A 24,272-nucleotide genomic window follows, 5' to 3' on the forward strand; every position below is an offset into this window, starting at 1 on the left:
CCGTCGATTCCACTATTGTTGCTCACGACACACACGTCTTGGAGCGCGAGATGCCAGACTAACTATTATTCGAATGTCTCTCCGGCTTTTATTATCAACAAATAACGATTGTCTTTCATTTTTTGATGATAGTTTTAAACAATACCAACGGTGGCGAATTACTTATTTTGTGACAAGTTATGCGAGTTGTGTTGTTTTGGTCAAAGTTGGGGAGCCGTTCGCGCACGTCTCCGGCAGCCAGTCGGTTTCTCGACTAATTAGGGATATGTTTCTGGTATCCATTGTATTGGAGTTGTCGCACTAGCCAGTCGTCTTCGTTCTCACACTAGGATATTATCTCTCTGCGATGGCCGAGGCGAGGAGAATGGAGGACGAGGAGCGGGAGAGTTTGAGAGGAGAGCCGAGGGAACCTGTTATAAGACGCCAACCCAGACCGACCAACTCATCTGGAGGTAAAATATCTCACCAAACAACCTTCCCCACAATCTCTGCTTATATTCATTAGTGCACACGGTAGAAAAACGTTTTGCAACGGAACACACTAAAAAAGAGTGTTTCTTGTTTGTTCTGTCAGTCCTGTTTCAGTAGGTTTTCTTCCATTTGATACCTGGTCTGGTTGGCTGGTCTCTGTTGGATAGGAGGAGGAGGAGGAGGACTAGAGTGTCATCCCAAATGGCACCCTACTTCCTAGATAGTGCACTCCTTTTGATCAGAGCCCAGGTCAAAAATAGTGCACTACATAGGGAATAGGGTGCTGTTTCAGACACCGCTCGGGAGGCTGCAAAACACATCCTCACATTCCTTCAGCCTGACAGGGAAGACACAAACACATCCTGCAGGCATCAAGTAGACTTGCTCTCTGGCCAGAGTGAAAAGATCTGGGCCTAGATACTGTCCACAGTCACCACATTTGCTAACTCTGTGTGTGTGTGTGTGTGTGTGTGTGTGTGTGTGTGTGTCCTGGCAGGGCCTACCCTCTGCATTCCTGGGGTGAATCAGCTCTCCCTGGTACCTCCTCTCAGAGCACGCACACACACACCTGCACACAAACGCACGCATGCACACACGCACAAACACACGCACGCACACACACACACACCTGCACACACACAAATGTGGTGAAGCCTGACATGCTGTTTCAGATATTCCTAAATAAATCCTTCATATCAGCGTTATAATGCATTATAGCTCAAGCATAATGAAACTGTAAGCATTCACACTAAGAGCAATTAGGTTGTGTACCTAAATACAGTGCTTCTGGAAAGTATTCAGACCCCTTGACTTTTTCCACATTTTGTTACTTTACAGCCTTATTCTAAAAATGGATTCAATTGTTTTTTCCCCCTCACACAATACCCCATAATGACATCACAATACCCCATAATGACATCACAATACTCCATAATGACATCACAATACCCCATAATGACATCACAATACCCCATGATGACGAAGCAAAACCATTTAAAAAAAAATTTTTTGCAAATTTATAAAATATGTGAAACTGAAATGTAACATTTACATAAGTATTCAGACCCTTTACTCAGTAGTTTGTTGAAGCACCTTTGGCAGCGATTACAGCCTCCAGTCTTCTTTGGTATGACGCTACAAGCTTGGCACACCTGTATTTGGGGAGTTTCTCCCATTCTTCTCTGCAGATCCTCTCAAGCTCTGTCAGGTTGGATGGGGAGCGTCGCTGCACAGATATTTTCAGGTCTCTCCAGAGATGTTCGATCGGGTTCAAGTCCGGGCTCTGGTTGGGCCAGTCAAGAACATTCAGAGACTTTTCCCGAAGCCACTCCTGCGTTGTCTTGTCCTGTTGGAAGGTGAACCTTCACCCCAGTCTGAGGTCCTGAGCACTCTGCAGCAGGTTTTCATCAAGGATCTCTCTCTACTTTGCTGCGTTCATCTTTCCGTTGATCCTGACTAGTCTCCCAGACCCTGTCGCTGAAAAACATCTCCACAGCATGATGCTGCCACCACCATGCTTCACTGTAGGGATGGTGCCAGGTTTCCTCCAGATGTGACGCTTGGCATTCAGGCCAAATAATTCAATTCTTGGTTTCATCAGACCAGAGGATCTTGTTTCTCGTAGTCTGAGAGTCTTTGGGTGCCTTTTAACCAATTCCAAGCTGGCTGTCATGTGCCTTTTACTGAGGAGTGGCTTCTGCCAGGCCACTCTATCATAAAGGCCTGATTGGTGGTGCTGCAGAGATGGTTGTCCTTCTGGAAGGTTCACCCATCTCCCCAGAGGAACTCTGGAGCTCTGTCAGAGTGACCATCGTGTTCTTGGTCACCTCCCTGACCAAGGCCCTTCTCCCTCGATTGCTCAGTTTGACTGTAAACACAACAAAATGTGGACAAAGTGAAGGGGTCTGAATACTTTCCGAATGCGCTGTAGTGCACCACATGGGTTTCCATTAGGGACAAAACCTTTCTGGAACCCGAGAGAGTTCCGTTGGACAGCGGTTCACTTTCTTCAGTTTACTACATTCTGGGAAGAGATTGGATCCACAAGAACTGCTGGAGTTTGGCTGTAAAGATTCTGTGGGTTTTTTGTTTTATCCGAAGCACTGACAGAGGAACTTTAGATGCTGGGGAGTTATCTATCTTTATTCTATTGGACCAGGGGAGTTATCTATCTTTATTCTATTGGACCAGGGGAGTTATCTATCTTTATTCTATTGGACCAGGGGAGTTATCTATCTTTATTCTATTGGACCAGGGGAGTTATCTATCTTTATTCTATTGGACCGGGGGAGTTATCTATCTTCATTCTATTGGACCGGGGGAGTTATCTATCTTTATTCTATTGGACCAATGGAGTTATCTATCTTTATTCTATTGGACCAGGGGAGTTATCTATCTTTATTCTATTGGACCAATGGAGTTATCTATCTTTATTCTATTGGACCAGGGGAGTTATCTATCTTTATTCTATTGGACCAATGGAGTTATCTATCTTTATTCTATTGGACCAATGGAGTTATCTATCTTTATTCTATTGGACCAATGGAGTTATCTATCTTTATTCTATTGGACTAATGGAGTTATCTATCTTTATTCTATTGGACCAATGGAGTTATCTATCTTTATTCTATTGGACCAGGGGAGTTATCTATCTTTATTCTATTGGACCAATGGAGTTATCTATCTTTATTCTATTGGACCAATGGAGTTATCTATCTTTATTCTATTGGACAAGGGGAGTTATCTATCTTTATTCTATTGGACCAGGGGAGTTATCTATCTTTATTCTATTGGACCAGGGGAGTTATCTATCTTTATTCTATTGGACCGGGGAGTTATCTATCTTTATTCTATTGGACCAGGGGAGTTATCTATCTTTATTCTATTGGACCAGGGGAGTTATCTATCTTTATTCTATTGGACCAGGGGAGTTATCTATCTTTATTGCAAACGACCAGGGGAGTTATCTATCTTTATTCTATTGGACCAGGGGAGTTATCTATCTTTATTCTATTGGACTAATGGAGTTATCTATCTTTATTCTATTGGACTAATGGAGTTATCTATCTTTATTCTATTGGACCAGGGGAGTTATCTATCTTTATTCTAATGGACCAATGGAGTTATCTATCTTTATTCTATTGGACCAATGGAGTTATCTATCTTTATTCTATTGGACCGGGGGAGTTTTCTATCTTTATTCTAATGGACCAGGGGAGTTATCTATCTTTATTCTATTGGACCAATGGAGTTATCTATCTTTATTCTATTGGACCGGGGGAGTTTTCTATCTTTATTCTATTGGACCAGGGGAGTTATCTATCTTTATTCTATTGGACTAATGGAGTTATCTATCTTTATTCTATTGGACTAATGGAGTTATCTATCTTTATTCTATTGGACCAATGGAGTTATCTATCTTTATTCTATTGGACAAGGGGAGTTATCTATCTTTATTCTATTGGACCAGGGGAGTTATCTATCTTTATTCTATTGGACCTATCTTTATTCTATTGGGGAGTTATCTATCTTTATTCTATTGGACCAGGGAGTTATCTATCTTTATTCTATTGGACCAGGGGAGTTATCTATCTTTATTCTATTGGACCAGGGGAGTTATCTATCTTTATTGCAAACGACCAGGGGAGTTATCTATCTTTATTCTATTGGACCAGGGGAGTTATCTATCTTTATTCTATTGGACCAATGGAGTTATCTATCTTTATTCTATTGGACTAATGGAGTTATCTATCTTTATTCTATTGGACCAGGGAGTTATCTATCTTTATTCTAATGGACCAATGGAGTTATCTATCTTTATTCTATTGGACCAATGGAGTTATCTATCTTTATTCTATTGGACCGGGGAGTTTCTATCTTTATTCTAATGGACCAGGGAGTTATCTATCTTTATTCTATTGGACCAATGGAGTTATCTATCTTTATTCTATTGGACCGGGGGAGTTTTCTATCTTTATTCTATTGGACCAGGGGAGTTATCTATCTTTATTCTATTGGACTAATGGAGTTATCTATCTTTATTCTATTGGACTAATGGAGTTATCTATCTTTATTCTATTGGACCGGGGGAGTTTTCTATCTTTATTCTATTGGACCAGGGGAGTTATCTATCTTTATTCTATTGGACCAATGGAGTTATCTATCTTTATTCTATTGGACCAATGGAGTTATCTATCTTTATTCTATTGGACCAATGGAGTTATCTATCTTTATTCTATTGGACCAATGGAGTTATCTATCTTTATTCTATTGGACCAATGGAGTTATCTATCTTTATTCTATTGGACCAGGGGAGTTTTATTCTATTGGACCAGGGGAGTTATCTATCTTTATTCTATTGGACCGGGGGAGTTATCTATCTTTATTCTATTGGACCAGGGGAGTTATCTATCTTTATTCTATTGGACCAGGGGAGTTATCTATCTTTATTCTATTGGACCAATGGAGTTATCTATCTTTATTCTATTGGACCAATGGAGTTATCTATCTTTATTCTATTGGACCAATGGAGTTATCTATCTTTATTCTATTGGACCAGGGGAGTTATCTATCTTTATTCTATTGGACCGGGGGAGTTATCTATCTTTATTCTATTGGACCATGGGAGTTATCTATCTTTATTCTATTGGACCAGGGGAGTTATCTATCTTTATTCTATTGGACCAATGGAGTTATCTATCTTTATTCTATTGGACCAGGGGAGTTATCTATCTTTATTGCAAACGACCAGGGGAGTTATCTATCTTTATTATATTGGACCAATGGAGTTATCTATCTTTATTCTATTGGACCAGGGGAGTTATCTATCTTTATTCTATTGGACCAATGGAGTTATCTATCTTTATTCTATTGGACCAGGGGAGTTATCTATCTTTATTGCAAACGACCAGGGGAGTTATCTATCTTTATTCTATTGGACCAATGGAGTTATCTATCTTTATTCTATTGGACCAATGGAGTTATCTATCTTTATTCTATTGGACCAATGGAGTTATCTATCTTTATTCTATTGGACCAGGGGAGTTGTCTATCTTTATTCTATTGGACCAGGGGAGTTATCTATCTTTATTCTATTGGACCAGGGGAGTTATCTATCTTTATTCTATTGGACCAGGGAGTTATCTATCTTTATTCTATTGGACCAGGGGAGTTATCTATCTTTATTCTATTGGACCAGGGGAGTTATCTATCTTTATTCTATTGGACCAGGGGAGTTATCTATCTTTATTCTATTGGACCAGGGGAGTTATCTATCTTTATTGCATAGGACCAGGGGAGTTATCTATCTTTATTGCAAACGACCAGGGGAGTTATCTATCTTTATTGCAAACGACCAGGGGAGTTATCTATTGGACCAGGGGAGTTCACGTGAGAATGGGGGAGTTAAAGGGGGAATACGCCTGTTGGAAGCTGATCATCTCCAGGTGGCCAGGAAACTGTAGCTACTGTTCTCTCAGTAACCATGCTCTTCTCTCTCTCTCTTCTCGCTCTCTCTCTTCTCGCTCTCTCTCTTCTCGCTCTCTCTCTTCTCGCTCTCTCTCTTCTCGCTCTCTCTCTTCTCGCTCTCTCTCCCTCTCTTCTCTCTCTCCCTTTCTCCCTCTCTTCTCCCTTCTCTCTCTCTCTTTTTCTCCCTCTTCTCTCTCTCTCTTTTTCTCCCTCTTCTCTCTCTCTCTTTTCTACCTCTCTTCTCTCTCTCTTTCTCCCTCTCTTCTCTCTTTCTCCCTCTCTTCTCTCTTTCTCCCTCTCTCTTTTTCCCTCTCTTTTTCCCTCTCTTTCTCCCTCTCTCTCTCTCTCTCTCTCTCTCTTTCTCCCTCTCTTGCTCTCAGAGAGGCACAAGGAACACAGACTGAGGTGAGTTCTGACAGATAACTGTCATATTAATTATTACCTTGCTTGACACACACAGACAAACACGTGGCTATCAGGTTAGGAGGTATTAACAGGGCTAGTAGTTTTGGGTGAGGATTTTCCCTCCCGAACAAGTGTAGTAGTCTATCTGACTTCCTCCAATAAACCAATTTAGCAGGACCTCAGGAAGAGACAGGAACTAACGTGGATCCATAATAAACCCCAGGAAGAGTAGCTGCTGCCTTGGCAGGAACTAATGGGGATCCATAATAAACCCCAGGAAGAGTAGCTGCTGCCTTTGCAGGAACTAATGGGGATCCATAATAAACCCCAGGAAGAGTAGCTGCTGCCTTGGCAAGAACTAATGGGGATCCATAATAAACCCCAGGAAGAGTAGCTGCTGCCTTGGCAGGAACTAATGGGGATCCATAATAAACCCCAGGAAGAGTAGCTGCTGCCTTGGCAGGAACTAATGGGGATCCATAATAAACCCCTAGGAAGAGTAGCTGCTGCCTTGGCAGGAACTAATGGGGATCCATAATAAACCCCAGGAAGAGTAGCTGCTGCCTTGGCAGGAACTAATGGGGATCCATAATAAACCCCAGGAAGAGTAGCTGCTGCCTTGGCAGGAACTAATGGGGATCCATAATAAACCCTAGGAAGAGTAGCTGCTGCCTTGTCAGGAACTAATGGGGATCCATAATAAACCACAGGAAGAGTAGCTGCTGCCTTGGCAGGAACTAATGGGGTTCCTGAGTGGCTAAATTGTCTGCTATTGTCCTCAGTAAGTTTCCATCCAGATTGTCAGACCCCGGTGGCTTGTCATTGTCCTTCTGTAGCTCAGTTGGTAGAGCATGGCGCTTGTAACGCCAGGGTAGTGGGTTCGATTCCCGGGACCACCCATACGTAGAATGTATGCACACATGACTGTAAGTCGCTTTGGATAAAAGCGTCTGCTAAATGGCATATAATAAATAATAATATAATATATTAGGCCCAGCCTGACCTCTTATACACTATATTAGGCCCAGCCTGACCTCTTATACACTATATTAGGCCCAGCCTGACCTCTTATACACTATATTAGGCCCAGTCTGACCTCTTATACACTATATTAGGCCCAGCCTGACCTCTTATACACTATATTAGGCCCAGCCTGACCTCTTATACACTATATTAGGCCCAGCCTGACCTCTTATACACTATATTAGGCCCAGCCTGACCTCTTATACACTATATTAGGCCCAGCCTGACCTCTTATACACTATATTAGGCCCAGCCTGACCTCTTATACATTATATTAGGCCCAGCCTGACCTCTTATACACTATATTAGGCCCAGCCTTTGGTTTTCCTAGATATGGCTGCTATATTGTGATCACTACATCCTATGGATCTAGATACGGCTTTAAAGCAAATATCTGCAGCATTAGTAAAGATGTGATCAATACATGCTGATTTCATTCCTGTGCTGTTTGTAACTACCCTGGTAGGTTGACTGATAACCTGAACCAGGTTGCAGGTACTGGTTACAGTTTGAAGCTTTGTCTTGAGTGGGCAGCCTGATTAAAGCCAGTAAATATTGAAAATCACCCAGAAAATATACCTCTCTGTTGATATCACTTACATTATCAAACATTTCACACGTTACCCAGATACTGACTGTTAGCACTTGGTGGTCTATAGCAGCTTCCCACCAGAATGGGCTTTAGGGGAGGCAGATGAACCTGTAGCCATATTACTACAACAGTATTTAACATTATCCAGATACTGACTGTTAACACTTGGTGGTCTATAGCAGCTTCCCACCAGAATGGGCTTTAGGGGAGGCAGATGAACCTGTAGCCATATTACTACAACAGTATTTAACATTATCCAGATACTGACTGTCTATAGCAGCTTCCCACCAGAATGGGCTTTAGGTGAGGCAGATGAACCTGTAGCCATATTACTTCAACAGTATTAAACATGAGATCCTCTCTAATCTTTACAGGAATGTGGTTCTAAATATAAACAGCAACACCTCCACCTTTGGCATTCCTGTCTTTTCTGTAGATGTTATAACGAATGGGGATCCATAATAAATACACACACACCTTAGCTGTGTTTCTAGAAGGAAACCTGCACTGTGTATTCTGTAATGGAGAAAGATAGCAGGTGAACTTCTTCTTCCTTTCCTCCAGCCAAGGACCTCTGTCCTCCATCAGGGCCGCCATTAAGAGGAGTGAGTATCACTTCCTTTATTACTCTACACAACAACGGATGACTTGTCTGTATATAGGAACTGCTCCTGGATGAAGTTTCCCCTGGGTACAGATCTAGGATCAGCTTCCCTTCAACAAAGCATAACCTTAATCGTTAGTAGGGGAAAAATACAAAGCTGACTCAAGATCAGTGTGTAGGCTAGGGGAACTGTTGTTAGTGCTATAAAGATGTTTTGGTGTTAGTAGCACTTGCCGCTTTCAAGACAACTGGGAACTGGAAAAATACGAGGTCGAATCGTGACGTCAGTGACCTTCAGGTCGTAAAGTCAGAGCTCTAGAAAGAGGCCTGAGTTCCAGAGTTGAATTACACTTCAAAGCGATTTTAGCCAGTTGTACCAGTTTTTTTCCCCCTGAGTTCCCAGTTGTCTTGAACACGCTGAAGTTGGATGTCTGATATTTCCAAGTTCCCAGTTGGTTTGAACACGGCATTATGACTAGACCATCTTATGTTAAGAGCTTTATAATGAGTGTGATGGCTAAATTGCCCCTCTTGACCAGGTGTCTGTTCCTTGTGTAAGAGGTTTTTCAGACCTCAATAGTTCCTCCTGGTTCAATACAAATCAATAAAAACCGGTGTTTCTCTGTCTCAGCGTCAACTAGATCCACTTCCCTGAGCGAGAGCAACCCCAGAGACAGGTAAGTTTACGGCTGAGTTTAGTGACGCATTTCACAGATCAGATCCACATCAGATCCAGATCAGATCCACATCAGATCCACATCAGATCCACATCAGATCCACATCAGATCAGATCCACATCAGATCCACATCAGATCCAGATCAGATCCACATCAGATCCACATCAGATCCACATCAGATCAGATTCAGATCAGATCCACATCAGATCAGATCCACATCAGATCCTGATCAGATCCACATCAGATCCGAAACACCCACGTTTAGCTTTCTGGTGTTTTCATCATGATAGATTGAGCTTTGATTACATACCTCTGGCCTGTGGCATACCTCTGGCCTGTGGCATACCTCTGGCCTGTGGCATACCTCTGGCCTGTGGCATGCCTCTGGCCTGTGGCATACCTCTGGCCTGTGGCATACCTCTGGCCTGTGGCATACCTCTGGCTGGCCTGTGACATGCCTCTGGCCTGTGGCATACCTCTGGCCTGTGACATACCTCTGGCCTGTGGCATACCTCTGGCCTGTGGCATACCTCTGGCCTGTGGCATACCTCTGGCCTGTGGCATACCTCTGGCCTGTGGCATGCCTCTGGCCTGTGGCATACCTCTGGCCTGTGGCATACCTCTGGCCTGTGGCATACCTCTGGCCTGTGGCATACCTCTGGCCCGTGGCATGCCTCTGGCCTGTGGCATGCCTCTGGCCTGTGGCATGCCTCTGGCCTGTGGCATACCTCTGGCCTGTGGCATACCTCTGACCTGTGGCATACCTCTGGCCTGTGGCATACCTCTGGCCTGTGGCATACCTCTGGCCTGTGGCATACCTCTGGGCTGTGGCATACCTCTGGCCTGTGGCATACCTCTGGCCTGTGGCATACCTCTGGCCTGCGGCATACCTCTGGCCTGTGGCATACCTCTGACCTGTGGCATACCTCTGGCCTGTGGCATACTGATGTCCTCTCCATGTTATTAAAGCCGTCCAGAGATCACCATCCTATCAGCTGAGCCGCTGGCGTCCAACACCTGGTTCCCCGGGGCTTCTGGGGGATTCCCTCCGCCCCCTCCTCCTGCTGCTATGATCTGGGGTAGTAGTATACCTCATACTATACAGGTAACTAACCCTCCTCTTCCTCCTCCTCTTCCTCCTCCCACCACTATGATCTGGGGCAGTACTATACCTCTTACTATACAGGTAACTAACCCTCCTCTTCCTCCTCCTCCTTCCTCCTCCCACCACTATGATCTGGGGCAGTACTTTACCTCTTACTATACAGGTAACTAACCCTCCTCTTCCTCCTCCTCCTTCCTCCTCCCACCACTATGATCTGGGGCAGTACTATACCTCTTACTATACAGGTAACTAACCCTCGTCTTCCCCCTCCTCCCACCACAACAATTTAATCTTCTTATGGACACCCACGTCATCTCCTTTAATATGATGATGGACACCCACGTCATCTATAATATGGTGATGGACACCCACGTCATCTTTAATATGATGATGGACACCCACGTCATCTTTAATATGATGATGGACACCCACGCCATCTTTAATATGATGATGGACACCCACGCCATCTTTAATATGATGATGGACACCCACGTCATCTTTAATATGATGATGGACACCCACGTCATCTTTAATATGATGATGGACACCCACGCCATCTTTAATATGATGATGGACACCCACGCCATCTTTAATATGATGATGGACACCCACGCCATCTTTAATATGATGATGGACACCCACGTCATCTTTAATATGATGATGGACACCCACGTCATCTTTAATATGATGATGGACACCCACGCCATCTTTAATATGATGATGGACACCCACGTCATCTCCTTTATCTCCTTTAATATGATGATGGACACCCACGCCATCTCCTTTAGTATGGTGATGGACACCCACGTCATCTTTAATATGATGATGGACACCCACGCATCACCCACGTCTTTAATATGGTGATGGACACCCACGTCATCTTTAATATGATGATGGACACCCACGCCATCTCCTTTAATATGATGGGACACCCACGTCATCTTTAATATGATGATGGACACCCACGCCATCTTTAATATGATGATGGACACCCACGTCATCTTTAATATGATGATGGACACCCACGTCATCTTTAATATGATGAAGGACACCCACGTCATCTTTAATATGGTGATGGACACCCACGTCATCTCCTTTAATATGATGATGGACACCCACGCCATCTTTAATATGATGATGGACACCCACGTCATCTCCTTTAATATGATGATGGACACCCACGCCATCTTTATCTCCTTTAATATGATGATGGACACCCACGTCATCTTTAATATGATGAAGGACACCCACGCCATCTTTAATATGATGATGGACACCCACGTCATCTCCTTTAATATGATGATGGACACCCACGCATCATCTCCTTTAATATGGTGATGGACACCCGCCATCTCCTTTAATATGGTGATGGACACCCACGCCATCTCCTTTATATGATGATGGACACCCACGCACATCTCCTTTAATATGATGATGGACACCCACGCTATCTCCTTTAATATGAATATGATGGGACACCCACGCCATATGGTGATGGACTCCTTTTAATATGATGATGGACACCCACGTCATCTTTAATATGATGATGGACACCCACGCCATCTCCTTTATCTCCTTTTAATATGATGATGGACACCCACGTCATCTTTAATATGATGATGGACACCCACGCCATCTTTAATATGATGATGGACACCCACGCACCCATCTTTAATATGATGATGGACACCCACGCCATCTCCTTTAATATGATGATGGACACCCACGCCATCTTTAATATGATGATGGACACCCACGCCATCTTTAATATGATGATGGACACCCACGCCATCTTTAATATGGTGATGGACACCCACGCATCTCCTTTAATATGATGATGGACACCCACGCCATCTTTTAATATGATGATGGACACCCACGTCTCCTTTATATGATGGACACCCACGCGTTTTAATATGATGATGGACACATCTTTTAATATGATGATGGACACCCACGTCATCTTTTAATATGATGATGGACACCCACGCCATCTTTAATATGATGATGGACACCCATCTCCTTAATATGATGATGGACACATCTCCTTTAATATGATGATGGACACCCACGTCATCTCTTTAATATGATGATGGACACCCACGCTCTTTAATATGATGATGGACACCCACGATGATGGACCCCATCTCCTTTAATATGATGATGGACACCCACGCCATCTTTTTAATATGATGATGGACACCCACGCCATCTTTAATATGATGATGGACACCCACGTCATCTTTAATATGATGATGGACACCCACGCCATCTTTAATATGATGATGGACACCCACGCCATCTTTAATATGATGATGGACACCCACGCCATCTTTAATATGATGATGGACACCCACGTCATCTTTAATATGATGATGGACACCCACGCCATCTCTTTAATATGATGATGGACACCCACGATGGACACCCGTCATCTCCTTTAATATGATGATGGACACCCACGTCATCTTTTAATATGATGATGGACACCCACGCCATCTTTAATATGATGATGGACACCCACGCCATCTTTAATATGATGATGGACACCCACGCCATCTTTAATATGATGATGGACACCCACGCCATCTTTAATATGATGATGGACACCCACACCATTAATATGATGATGGACACCCACGCCATCTTTAATATGATGATGGACACCCACGCCATCTCCTTTAGTATGGTGATGGACACCCACCATCTTTAATATGATGATGGACACCCACGCCATCTTTCTTTAATATGATGATGGACACCCACGCCCATCTCCTTTAATATGATGATGGACACCCACGTCATCTCCTTTAATATGATGATGGACACCCACGCCATCTCCTTTAATATGATGATGGACACCCACGTCATCTCCTTTAATATGATGATGGACACCCACGTCTCCTTTAATATGATGATGGACACCCACGTCATCTTTAATATGATGATGGACACCCACGCCATCTCCTTTAATGATGGACACCCACGCCATCTTTAATATGATGATGATGGACACCCACGCCATCTCCTTTAATATGATGATGGACACCCACGTCATCTCCTTTAATATGATGATGGACACCCACGTCATCTCATCTTTTAATATGATGATGGACACCCACGCCATCTCCTTTAATATGATGATGGACACCCACGCCATCTTTAATATGATGATGGACACCCACGCCATCTTTAATATGATGATGGACACCCACGCCATCTTTAATATGATGATGGACACCCACGCATCTTTAATATGATGATGGACACCCACGTCATCTTTAATATGATGATGGACACCCACGCCATCATCACGCCATCTCCTTTAATATGATGATGGACACCCACGTCATCTTTTAATATGATGATGGACACCCACGCCATCTCTTTAATATGATGATGGACACCCACGCCATCACGATGATGGACACCCGTCATCTCCTTTAATATGATGATGGACACCCACGTCATCTCCTTTAATATGATGATGGACACCCCCGTCATCTTTAATATGATGATGGACACCCACGTCATCTTTAATATGATGATGGACACTTCTAATATGATGATGGACACCCACGCATCTCACTTTAATATGGTGATGGACACCCACGCCATCTCCTTTATCTCCTTTAATATGATGATGGACACCCACGCCATCTTTTAATAATGGACACCCACGATGATGGTGATGGACACCCACGCCATCTTTTAATATGATGATGGACACCCACGCCATCTTTAATATGATGATGGACACCCACGCCATCTTTAATATGATGATGGACACCCACGCCATCTTTAATATGATGATGGACACCCACGCCATCTCCTTTAGTATGGTGATGGACACCCACGTCTTCTTTAATATGATGATGGACACCCACGCCATATTTAATATGATGATGGACACCCACGCCATCTTTAATATGATGATGGACACCCACGTCATCTTTAATATACAATATACAGTGCCAGTCAAAAGTTTGGACACACTTTCTCATTCAAGGGTTTTTCTTTATTTGTATTATTTTCTACATTGTAGAATAATAGTGAAGACATCTAAACAATGAAATAACACATATGGAATCATGTAGTAACCAAAAAAGTGTGAAACAAAATCAAAATATATTTTATAAACTCAGCAAAAAAACAAACGTCCTCTCACTGTCAACTGCATTTATTTTCAGCAAACTTAACATGTGTAAATATTTGTATGAACATAACAAGATTCAACAGCAGACATAAACTGAACAAGTTCCACAGACATGTGACTAACAGAAATGGAATAATGTGTCCCTGAACAAAGGAGGGAGGGGGGGTCAAAATCAAAAGTAACAGTCAGTATCTGGTGTGGCCACCAGCTGCATTAAGTACTGCAGTGCATCTCCTCCTCATGGACGGCACCAGATTTGCCAGTTCTTGCTGTGAGATGTTACCCCACTCTTCCACCAAGGCACCTGCAAGTTCCCGGACATTTCTGGGGGGAATGGTCCTAGCCCTCACCCTCCGATCCAACAGGTCCTAGACATGCTCAATGGGATTGAGATCCGGGCTCTTCGCTGGCCATGGCAGAACACTAACATTCCTGTCTTGCAGGAAATCACGCACAGAACTAGCAGTATGGCTGGTGGCATTGTCAGAGGGTCATGTCAGGATGAGCCTGCAGGAAGGGTACCACATGAGGGAGGATGTCTTCCCTTTAACGCACAGTGTTGAGATTGCCTGTAATGACAAGCTCAGTGCGATGATGCTGTGACACACCGCCCCAGACCATGACAGACCCTCTACCTCCAAATCGATCCCGCTCCAGGATACAGGCCTCGGTGTAACGCTCATTCCTTCGACGATAAACGTGAATCCGACCATCACCCCTGGTGAGACAAAACCTTGACTCGTCAGGGAAGAGCACTTTTTGCCAGGCCTGTCTGGTCCAGCGACGGTGGGTTTGTGCCCATAGGGGACATTGTTGCTGGTGATGTCTGGTGTGGACCTGCCTGACAACAGGCCTACAAGCACTCAGTCCAGCCTCTCTCAGCCTATTGCGGACAGTCTGAGCACTGATGGAGTGATTGTGCATTCCTGGTGTAACTCGGGCAGTTGTTGTTGCCATCCTGTACCTGTCCCGCAGGTGTGATGTTTGGATGTACCGATCCTGTGCAGGTGTTGCTACACATGGTCTGCCACTGCGAGGACGATCAGCTGTCTGCTTTGTCTCCCTGTAGCGCTGTCTTTCGCGTCTCACAGTACGGACAATGCAATTTATTGCCCTGGTCACATCTGCAGTCCTCATGCCTCCTTGCAGCATGCCTAAGGCACGTTCACGCAGATAAGCAGGGACCCTGGGCATCTTTCTTTTGGAGTCAGTAGAAAGGCCTCTTTAGTGTCCTAAGTTTTCATAACTGTGACCTTAATTGCCTACCGTCTGTAAGCTGTTAGTGTCTTAACGACCGTTCCACAGGTGCATGTTAATGAATTGTTTATGGTTCATTGAACAAGCATGGGAAACAGTGTTGAAACCCTTTACAATACATGATTTTTATGAATAATCTTTGAAAGACAGGGTCCTGAAAAAGGGACTTTTTCTTTTTGTGCTGAGTTTATTTGAGATTCTTCAAAGTAGCCATCCTTTGCCTTGATAACAGCTTTGCATTCTCTCAACAAGCTTCGTAAGGTAGTCACCTGGAATGCATTTCCAACAGTCTTGAATGAGTTCCCACATATGCTGGGCACTTGTTGGCTGCTTTTCCTTCACTCTGCAGTCCAACTCATCCCAAACCATTTAAATTGGTTTGAGGTTGAGTGATTAAGGAGCCCTGGTCATCTGATTCAGCACTCCATCACTCTCCTTATTGGTCAAATAGCCCTTACACAGCCTGGAGGTGTGTTGGGTCATTGTCCTGTTGAAAAACAAATGATAATCCCACTAAGCGCAAACCAGATGGGATGGTGTATCGCTGCAGAATGTTGTGGTAGCCATGCTGGTTAAGAGGTTAAGTGTGCCTTGAATTCTAAATAAATCACAGACAGTGTCACCAGCAAAGCACCCCCGCACCATCACACCTCCTCCTCCATGCTTCACGGTGGGAACCACACATGCAGAGATCATCATTCACCTACTCTGCATCTCACAAAGACACGGTGGTTAAAACCAAAACTCTCAAATTTGGACTCATCAGACCAAAGGACAGATTTCCACCGGTCTAATGTCCATTGCTCGTGTTTCTTGGCCCAAGCAAGTCTCTTCTTATTATTGGTGTCCTTTAGTAGTGGTTTCTCTGCAGCAATTCGACCATGAATAATCTGAGGTGCAGTTAACTCTAATGAACTTATCCTCTGCAGCAGAGGTAACTCTGGATCTTCCTTACCTGTGGTGGTCCTCATGAGAGCCAGTTCCATCATAGCACTGGTTTTCGCGACTGCACTTGAAGAAACTTTCGAAGTTCTTGAAAAATACCTATCTATACCTTATCTAGTCAGACCATACAGGTAATATACCCTATCCTACCACACCTGACCAGGTAACTTACCCCCTACCTACTTATACCTTATCTAGTCAGACCATACAGGTAATATACCCTATCCTACCACACCTGACCAGGTAACTTACCACCTACCTACCTGTACCGTATCTAGTCAGACCATACAGGTAATATACCCTATCACACCTAACCAGGTAACTTACCACCTACCTATCTATACCTTATCTAGTCAGACCATACAGGTAATATACCCTATCCTACCACACCTGACCAGGTAACTTACCCCCTACCTACCTGTACCTTATCTAGTCAGACCATACAGGTAATATACCCTATCCTACCACACCTGACCAGGTAACTTACCACCTACCTATCTATACCTTATCTAGTCAGACCATACAGGTAATATACCCTATCCTACCACACCTGACCAGGTAACTTACCACCTACCTACCTGTACCTTATCTAGTCAGACCATACAGGTAATATACCCTATTCTATCACACCTGACCAGGTAACTTACCCCCTACCTACCTGTACCTTATCTAGTCAGACCATACAGGTAATATACCCTATCCTACCACACCTGACCAGGTAACTTACCACCTACCTACCTGTACCTTATCTAGTCAGACCATACAGGTAATATACCCTACCACACCTGACCAGGTAACTTACCCCCTACCTACCTGTACCTTATCTAGTCAGACCATACAGGTAATATACCCTATCCTACCACACCTGACCAGGTAACTTACCACCTACCTACCTGTACCTTATCTAGTCAGACCATACAGGTAATATACCCTATCACACCTGACCAGGTAACTTATACCTACCTGTACCTTATCTAGTCAGACCATACAGGTAATATACCCTATCCTACCACACCTGACCAGGTAACTTACCACCTACCTACCTGTACCTTATCTAGTCAGACCATACAGGTAATATACCCTATCCTACCACACCTGACCAGGTAACTTACCACCTACCTACCTGTACCTTATCTAGTCAGACCATACAGGTAATATACCCTATTCTATCACACCTGACCAGGTAACTTACCCCCTACCTACCTGTACCTTATCTAGTCAGACCATACAGGTAATATACCCTATCCTACCACACCTGACCAGGTAACCTGTACCTTACCTCTCTAGTCAGACCATACAGGTAATATACCCTATCCTACACACCTGACCAGGTAACTTACCACCTACCTACCTGTACCTTATCTAGTCAGACCATACAGGTAATATACCTTCCTACCACACCTGACCAGGTAACTCCACCTACCTACCTGTACCTTATCTAGTCAGACCATACAGGTAATATACCCTATTCTATCACACCTGACCTGTAACTTACCCCTACCTACCTGTACCTTATCTAGTCAGACCATACAGGTAATATACCCTATCCTACCACACCTGACCAGGTAACTTACTACCTACCTACCTGTACCTTATCTAGTCAGACCATACAGGTAATATACCCTATCCTACCACACCTGACCAGGTAACTTACCACCTACCTACCTGTACCTTATCTAGTCAGACCATACAGGTAATATACCCTATCACACCTGACCAGGTAACTTACCACCTACCTACCTGTACCTTATCTAGTCAGACCATACAGGTAATATACCCTATCCTACCACACCTGACCAGGTAACTTACCACCTACCTACCTGTACCTTATCTAGTCAGACCATACAGGTAATATACCCTATCCTACCACACCTGACCAGGTAACTTACCACCTACCTACCTGTACCTTATCTAGTCAGACCATACAGGTAATATACCCTATCCTACCACACCTGACCAGGTAACTTACCACCTACCTACCTGTACCTTATCTAGTCAGACCATACAGGTAATATACCCTATTCTATCACACCTGACCAGGTAACTTACCCCCTACCTACCTGTACCTTATCTAGTCAGACCATACAGGTAATATACCCTATCCTACCACACCTGACCAGGTAACTTACCACCTACCTACCTGTACCTTATCTAGTCAGACCATACAGGTAATATACCCTATCCTACCACACCTGACCAGGTAACTTACCACCTACCTACCTGTACCTTATCTAGTCAGACCATACAGGTAATATACCCTATCCTACCACACCTGACCAGGTAACTTACCACCTACCTACCTGTACCTTATCTAGTCAGACCATACAGGTAATATACCCTATCCTACCACACCTGACCAGGTAACTTACCCCCTACCTACCTGTACCTTATCTAGTCAGACCATACAGGTAATATACCCTATCCTACCACACCTGACCAGGTAACTTACGGTATTAGCCGTACCTTTCAAGGTTTCAATTCCTGTTCATTCATAGTTTTGTTGACGATTTCCCTCCCTCTCTCCAGCCCCCTCCTTCTTATGACGAGGTGATTAGAGAGACGAGTCAGGTACAGGTCCAGGTGTTGCCTCCCTCCTTCTCCCCCCAACGCTCTGTCTCCACAACTACCATCGCCACGCAGACTGACACTGGACTAGAATTCTCAGCAGTGGCCCACGCACCCAACCAGAGAGGCTCTGTGGGTAAGAGGGGTTGTTTAGGGTGAGGAATCGTACATTAGGAAAGTGATCCATCAGACATTAGCCGAAAGGGACACAATATAGAATGATTATTAATATTAGATCATGTGTTGTGTGTTTGTAGCCAGGAGACCTCCAAGGCCTCCCAGACCTTCCTTTACAGCCAAACTGTTGCACGCTGATGACACGACGTCGCACGCTGATGACACGACGTCGCACGCTGATGACACGACGTCGCACGCTGATTACACGACGTCGCACGCTGATGACACGACGTCGCAAGCTGATGACTCACTCATCTTCTTAGAAGACAGTCCAGCACTTCGCACACACACTCAGACCAGCAGACACACCGTCACACACACAGAGGCGACAGCATTTCACTATGATCTCTTGACCTCTGTCCCTGGCAGCCAAACTGACCAATGGGAGCAGTCCTCCTTCGTCCTCCCCCCTCATTCCACTGTCTTGACAATGCCCTCCGACCCTCCTCTGCCCCATAACCAGCCCAGGCCACGTCCTCGCACAAAAAATAGCCTTCGACCAATCAGGAGAGAAGTCAAAGTTCAGACCCTGGTGAGGCTGGGACAGACAGGATGTGAGGTCACAGAGAACCAAGAAGTGAGTCATCAGGGGGGGAAGTACCTTCAGGATCTCCTGGACGCCTTCAGCTCCGACGATTGGGGCTTCCCTGATCACCATAGCAACGACGAAGTAGAGCGCGACTTGAGAGGAGAAGAAGAAGAAGAAGAGGAGGAGGAGGAGGAGGAGGAGGAGGAAGATATGAGAGCCAGGATACAAGCCTTCGAGCTGCAGCAGCAACAGGAGGACCATGGTAACCATGCAGACAGTGACCACGGAGATGGAGCGTTGCTAGGGGGTGGGAAACCTGAACCCCACCCCCGAGTACAAGCACTCCCCAAACCGGACCCAGTCATCTCCCGGAAACCCTCCCTCGCTGCCAAGACTTCCTCCCGCAAAGGATTTTGGGAAGATGGAAGCTCACTTGCGATAGACATGAACTTGACTGTTGATACAGTTACCACCTCCCAACCCACACCCACTGACCCCTCTCCCAAACCTACCGAGACCCCCTCAAGTACCCCTGTCTCAGTCCTCGCACCCCTACCCCTGCTTCCTAGAAAGCCCCCCTCTGAACCCCAAAGACCAGACCCCCAGGTAAGGCAGACAGAAGGGACCTCCCTACTCCGTCCCCCTCCGAGACCTCCAGTAGCACCCAGGACCAACGGGGCCATGGTACCCCAAGAGAGAAGCACTGTGGTTGACCTAACAACACCAGCGTTATCCCTTGAATCCTCCATAGACCTCCACAGCAACAACATTAGACCGAGTGTTGCTCAGAAGCCCAATGCCATGTCATCATCCCGTAGAGCGAGTGGTAAGTGCGTGTGTGTGTGTGTGTGTGTGTGTGTGTGTGTGTGTGTGTGTGTGTGTGTGTGTGTGTGTGTGTGTGTGTGTGTGTGTGTGTGTGTGTGTGTGTGTGTGTGTGTGTGTGTGTGTGTGTGTGTGTGTGTGTGTGTGTGTGTGTGTGTGTGTGTGTGTGTGTGTGTTAAGCACTAAGCTTAAGGCAGTTAAGGCAGCCACAGGCTTCGCGTCGGGCCTCATGCCATACTATTATGGTCTTTTCTAAAACCGCGTTCACGTGCTAGCCGCCACTAGGACACTCTGACATTTCCGACTTGCTAAATGAATGTAGGTATACGGTGCCGTGTTCAACCAGTTAGCTAGATTGTAATTTTCCAAGTTCCGACTAAGCACTTGAACGCGGTTTTAGAACAGACCATAATAGTTCTCAGGCCTTATTGCTTTTAGAAAACGGTTGCCGACATATTTACAAAAGATGAATGACATTATTCATTCAAGATTCCACTAGGCAAGTAACCATTTCAATAGAATGTTCATGATGTCACTGCGACAGCTGTCGATAGACGTAGCTGGTAAATTCTCTCTGGGTAAATTCTACTCCGATTTCAGAGCACTCTTGTCTGAGGGTGCCAGAGCGCAGGGGAACTGGTGAATCTACCAACGCTCAACACCCGTTGAATAAGTTTGTTTTGTTACCAGCAGCACAGTTACAGTCAGCAACACTCTGGGTATCATAAAAACAGCCTAACCAGCTCTGCTAGGGTGAGCGGTTCTCGTATTTGTGTCTGGAAGTAGTTAGCCAACTTTAGCCACTTAGCTTGGGCGCTCGACTGCTATTGTTAGGGTCAGAACGCTCGGATCAACTCTGTCGGAGCATCCACTGAACGCTCCGACTTTAGGACAATCTGACAACGCTCTGGGCATTAGTAAACCCACTCCAGATTGAATTTACGAACCCAACCGTAGTATAAATTCAGTCTGTCCTTATGCTTAGACTGCTTTAAGATACTTTTTATTTTGAACCTTTATTTAACTAGTCAGTTAAGAACAAATTATTATTTACAACAGTGGGTTAACTGCCTTGTTCAGCTGCAGAACGACATATTTGTACCTTGTCAGCTCAGGGATTCGATCCACCAACCTTTCGGTTACTGGCCCAACGCTCTAACCACTAGGCTACCTGCCTCCTCTACGCTCTAACCACTAGGCTACCTGACGCCTCTACACTCTAACCACTAGGCTACCTGCCTCCTCTACACTCTAACCACTAGGCTACCTGCCTCCTCTACACTCTAACCACTAGGCTACCTGACGCCTCTACACTCTAACCACTAGGCTACCTGACGCCTCTACACTCTAACCACTAGGCTACCTGCCTCCTCTACGCTCTAACCACTAGGCTACCTGCCTCCTCTACGCTCTAACCACTAGGCTACCTGACGCCTCTACGCTCTAACCACTAGGCTACCTGACGCCTCTACACTCTAACCACTAGGCTACCTGACGCCTCTACACTCTAACCACTAGGCTACCTGACGCCTCTACACTCTAACCACTAGGCTACCTGACGCCTCTACACTCTAACCACTAGGCTACCTGACGCCTCTACACTCTAACCACTAGGCTACCTGCCGCCTCTACACTCTAACCACTAGGCTATCTGCCGCCTCTACACTCTAACCACTAGGCTATCTGCCGCCTCTACACTCTAACCACTAGGCTATCTGCCGCCTCTACACTCTAACCACTAGGCTACCTGCCGCCTCTACACTCTAACCACTAGGCTACCTGACGCCTCTACACTCTAACCACTAGGCTACCTGCCGCCTCTACACTCTAACCACTAGGCTACCTGACGCCTCTACACTCTAACCACTAGGCTACCTGCCGCCTCTACACTCTAACCACTAGGCTACCTGACGCCTCTACACTCTAACCACTAGGCTACCTGCCGCCTCTACACTCTAACCACTAGGCTACCTGCCGCCTCTACACTCTAACCACTAGGCTACCTGACGCCTCTACACTCTAACCACTAGGCTACCTGCCGCCTCTACACTCTAACCACTAGGCTACCTGCCGCCTCTACACTCTAACCACTAGGCTACCTGACGCCTCTACACTCTAACCACTAGGCTACCTGACGCCTCTACACTCTAACCACTAGGCTACCTGACGCCTCTACACTCTAACCACTAGGCTACCTGACGCCTCTACACTCTAACCACTAGACTACCCTACCACCTCTACACTCTAACCACTAGACTACCCTGCCTCCTCTACACTCTAACCGCTAGGCTACCTGACGCCTCTACACTCTAACCACTAGACTACCCTGCCTCCTCTACACTCTAACCGCTAGGCTACCTGACGCCTCTACACTCTAAGAATACAATTGTAAATTTTTGTTTGCATTCTTTTAAACAAACTCCACAAGGACCTCAAATTTCCAGTGAGCACTCACCCTGAATTATTTAAATGCCGATTTAAAACTGCATCTCAGTGCTAGAGGTGTCACTACAGAATCTGGTTTGATTCCAGGCTGTTTCACAACCGGACGTGATTGGGAGTCCCATAGGGCGGCGCACAATTGGCCCAGCGTCGTCCAGGTTTGGCCGGAGTAGGCCGTCATTGTAAATAAGAATTTGTTCTTAACATAATTGTCAAGTTAAATAAAGGTTAATTAATAAACCATCCTTTTAGTCTTTGGTTGTTTACTAAACTAATCAATTAATCTATAAAGAGATGGGTGGGGTTAAGGCTTAAGAGGGTGTGAACGGGTGTAGACAAAGGAGAGCTCTCCAGTAGGTGTCCCAAATTATTCTAGGGACATTTTCTCAAAAGTGGGGTTACAAGTTTATCAACTTTAAAAGCAGAATTACTTTCCCATTTTTCCTCAACTGTAGTGTATAATATACCATTTTGTAGCTCAAAGTCTCTACTTTTATCCAATGTAAAAAAATATATATATATATTTCAAATTTTGCTACATAAGATCGAGCCGGTCAGTCACATATTATATATATTACACATATTATATATATTACACATTATATATATATACTACACATTATATATAATACACATTATTTATACTACACATTATATATACTACACATTATATACACACTACATATTATATATACTACACATTATATATATACTACACGTTATATACACACTACACATTATATATACTACACATTATATATATTACAGATGTGACTCCAATGTAAACTGGCGTCTGCTACACATATTTCTGCAATGTAAAGTGGTTTACTTGCTAAGAAGCAACCCACAGAGTAAAGCAACCCACCGAGTAAAGCAACCCACCGAGTAAAGCAACCCACCGAGTAAAGCAACCCACTGAGTAAAGCAACCCACCGAGTAAAGCAACCCACAGAGTAAAGCAACCCACTGAGTAAAGCAACCCACTGAGTAAAGCAACCCACTGAGTAAAGCAACCCACTGAGTAAAGCAACCCACA

The 24,272-nt window shown here is 44.7% G+C and overlaps 1 protein-coding gene across 4 annotated transcripts in view; it reads left to right on the top strand.

Annotated features, from left to right (window-relative positions):
- Positions 1-24,272, top strand: part of LOC118392612 (SH3 domain-containing protein 19-like) — a 153,954-nt gene continuing 129,682 nt past the window's right edge. For 3 of the 4 annotated variants that reach the window (XR_008062053.1, XR_008062054.1, XM_052459022.1), the window contains exons 1-7: positions 1-452; positions 6,318-6,342; positions 8,522-8,562; positions 9,193-9,239; positions 10,206-10,343; positions 19,228-19,402; positions 19,524-20,798. Coding sequence is in view for 2 of the 4 variants with exons in the window: in XM_052459022.1 (XP_052314982.1) it covers positions 347-452; positions 6,318-6,342; positions 8,522-8,562; positions 9,193-9,239; positions 10,206-10,343; positions 19,228-19,402; positions 19,524-20,798 (1,807 nt within the window). In the remaining 2 variants the exon portion in view is untranslated. The remainder of the gene's footprint in view (positions 453-6,317; positions 6,343-8,521; positions 8,563-9,192; positions 9,240-10,205; positions 10,344-19,227; positions 19,403-19,523; positions 20,799-24,272) is intronic. The other variant, XM_052459023.1, reaches the window with a different exon arrangement.

Source organism: Oncorhynchus keta, chromosome 13, assembly GCF_023373465.1.
Source record: "Oncorhynchus keta strain PuntledgeMale-10-30-2019 chromosome 13, Oket_V2, whole genome shotgun sequence".
Taxonomy (NCBI): domain Eukaryota; kingdom Metazoa; phylum Chordata; class Actinopteri; order Salmoniformes; family Salmonidae; genus Oncorhynchus; species Oncorhynchus keta.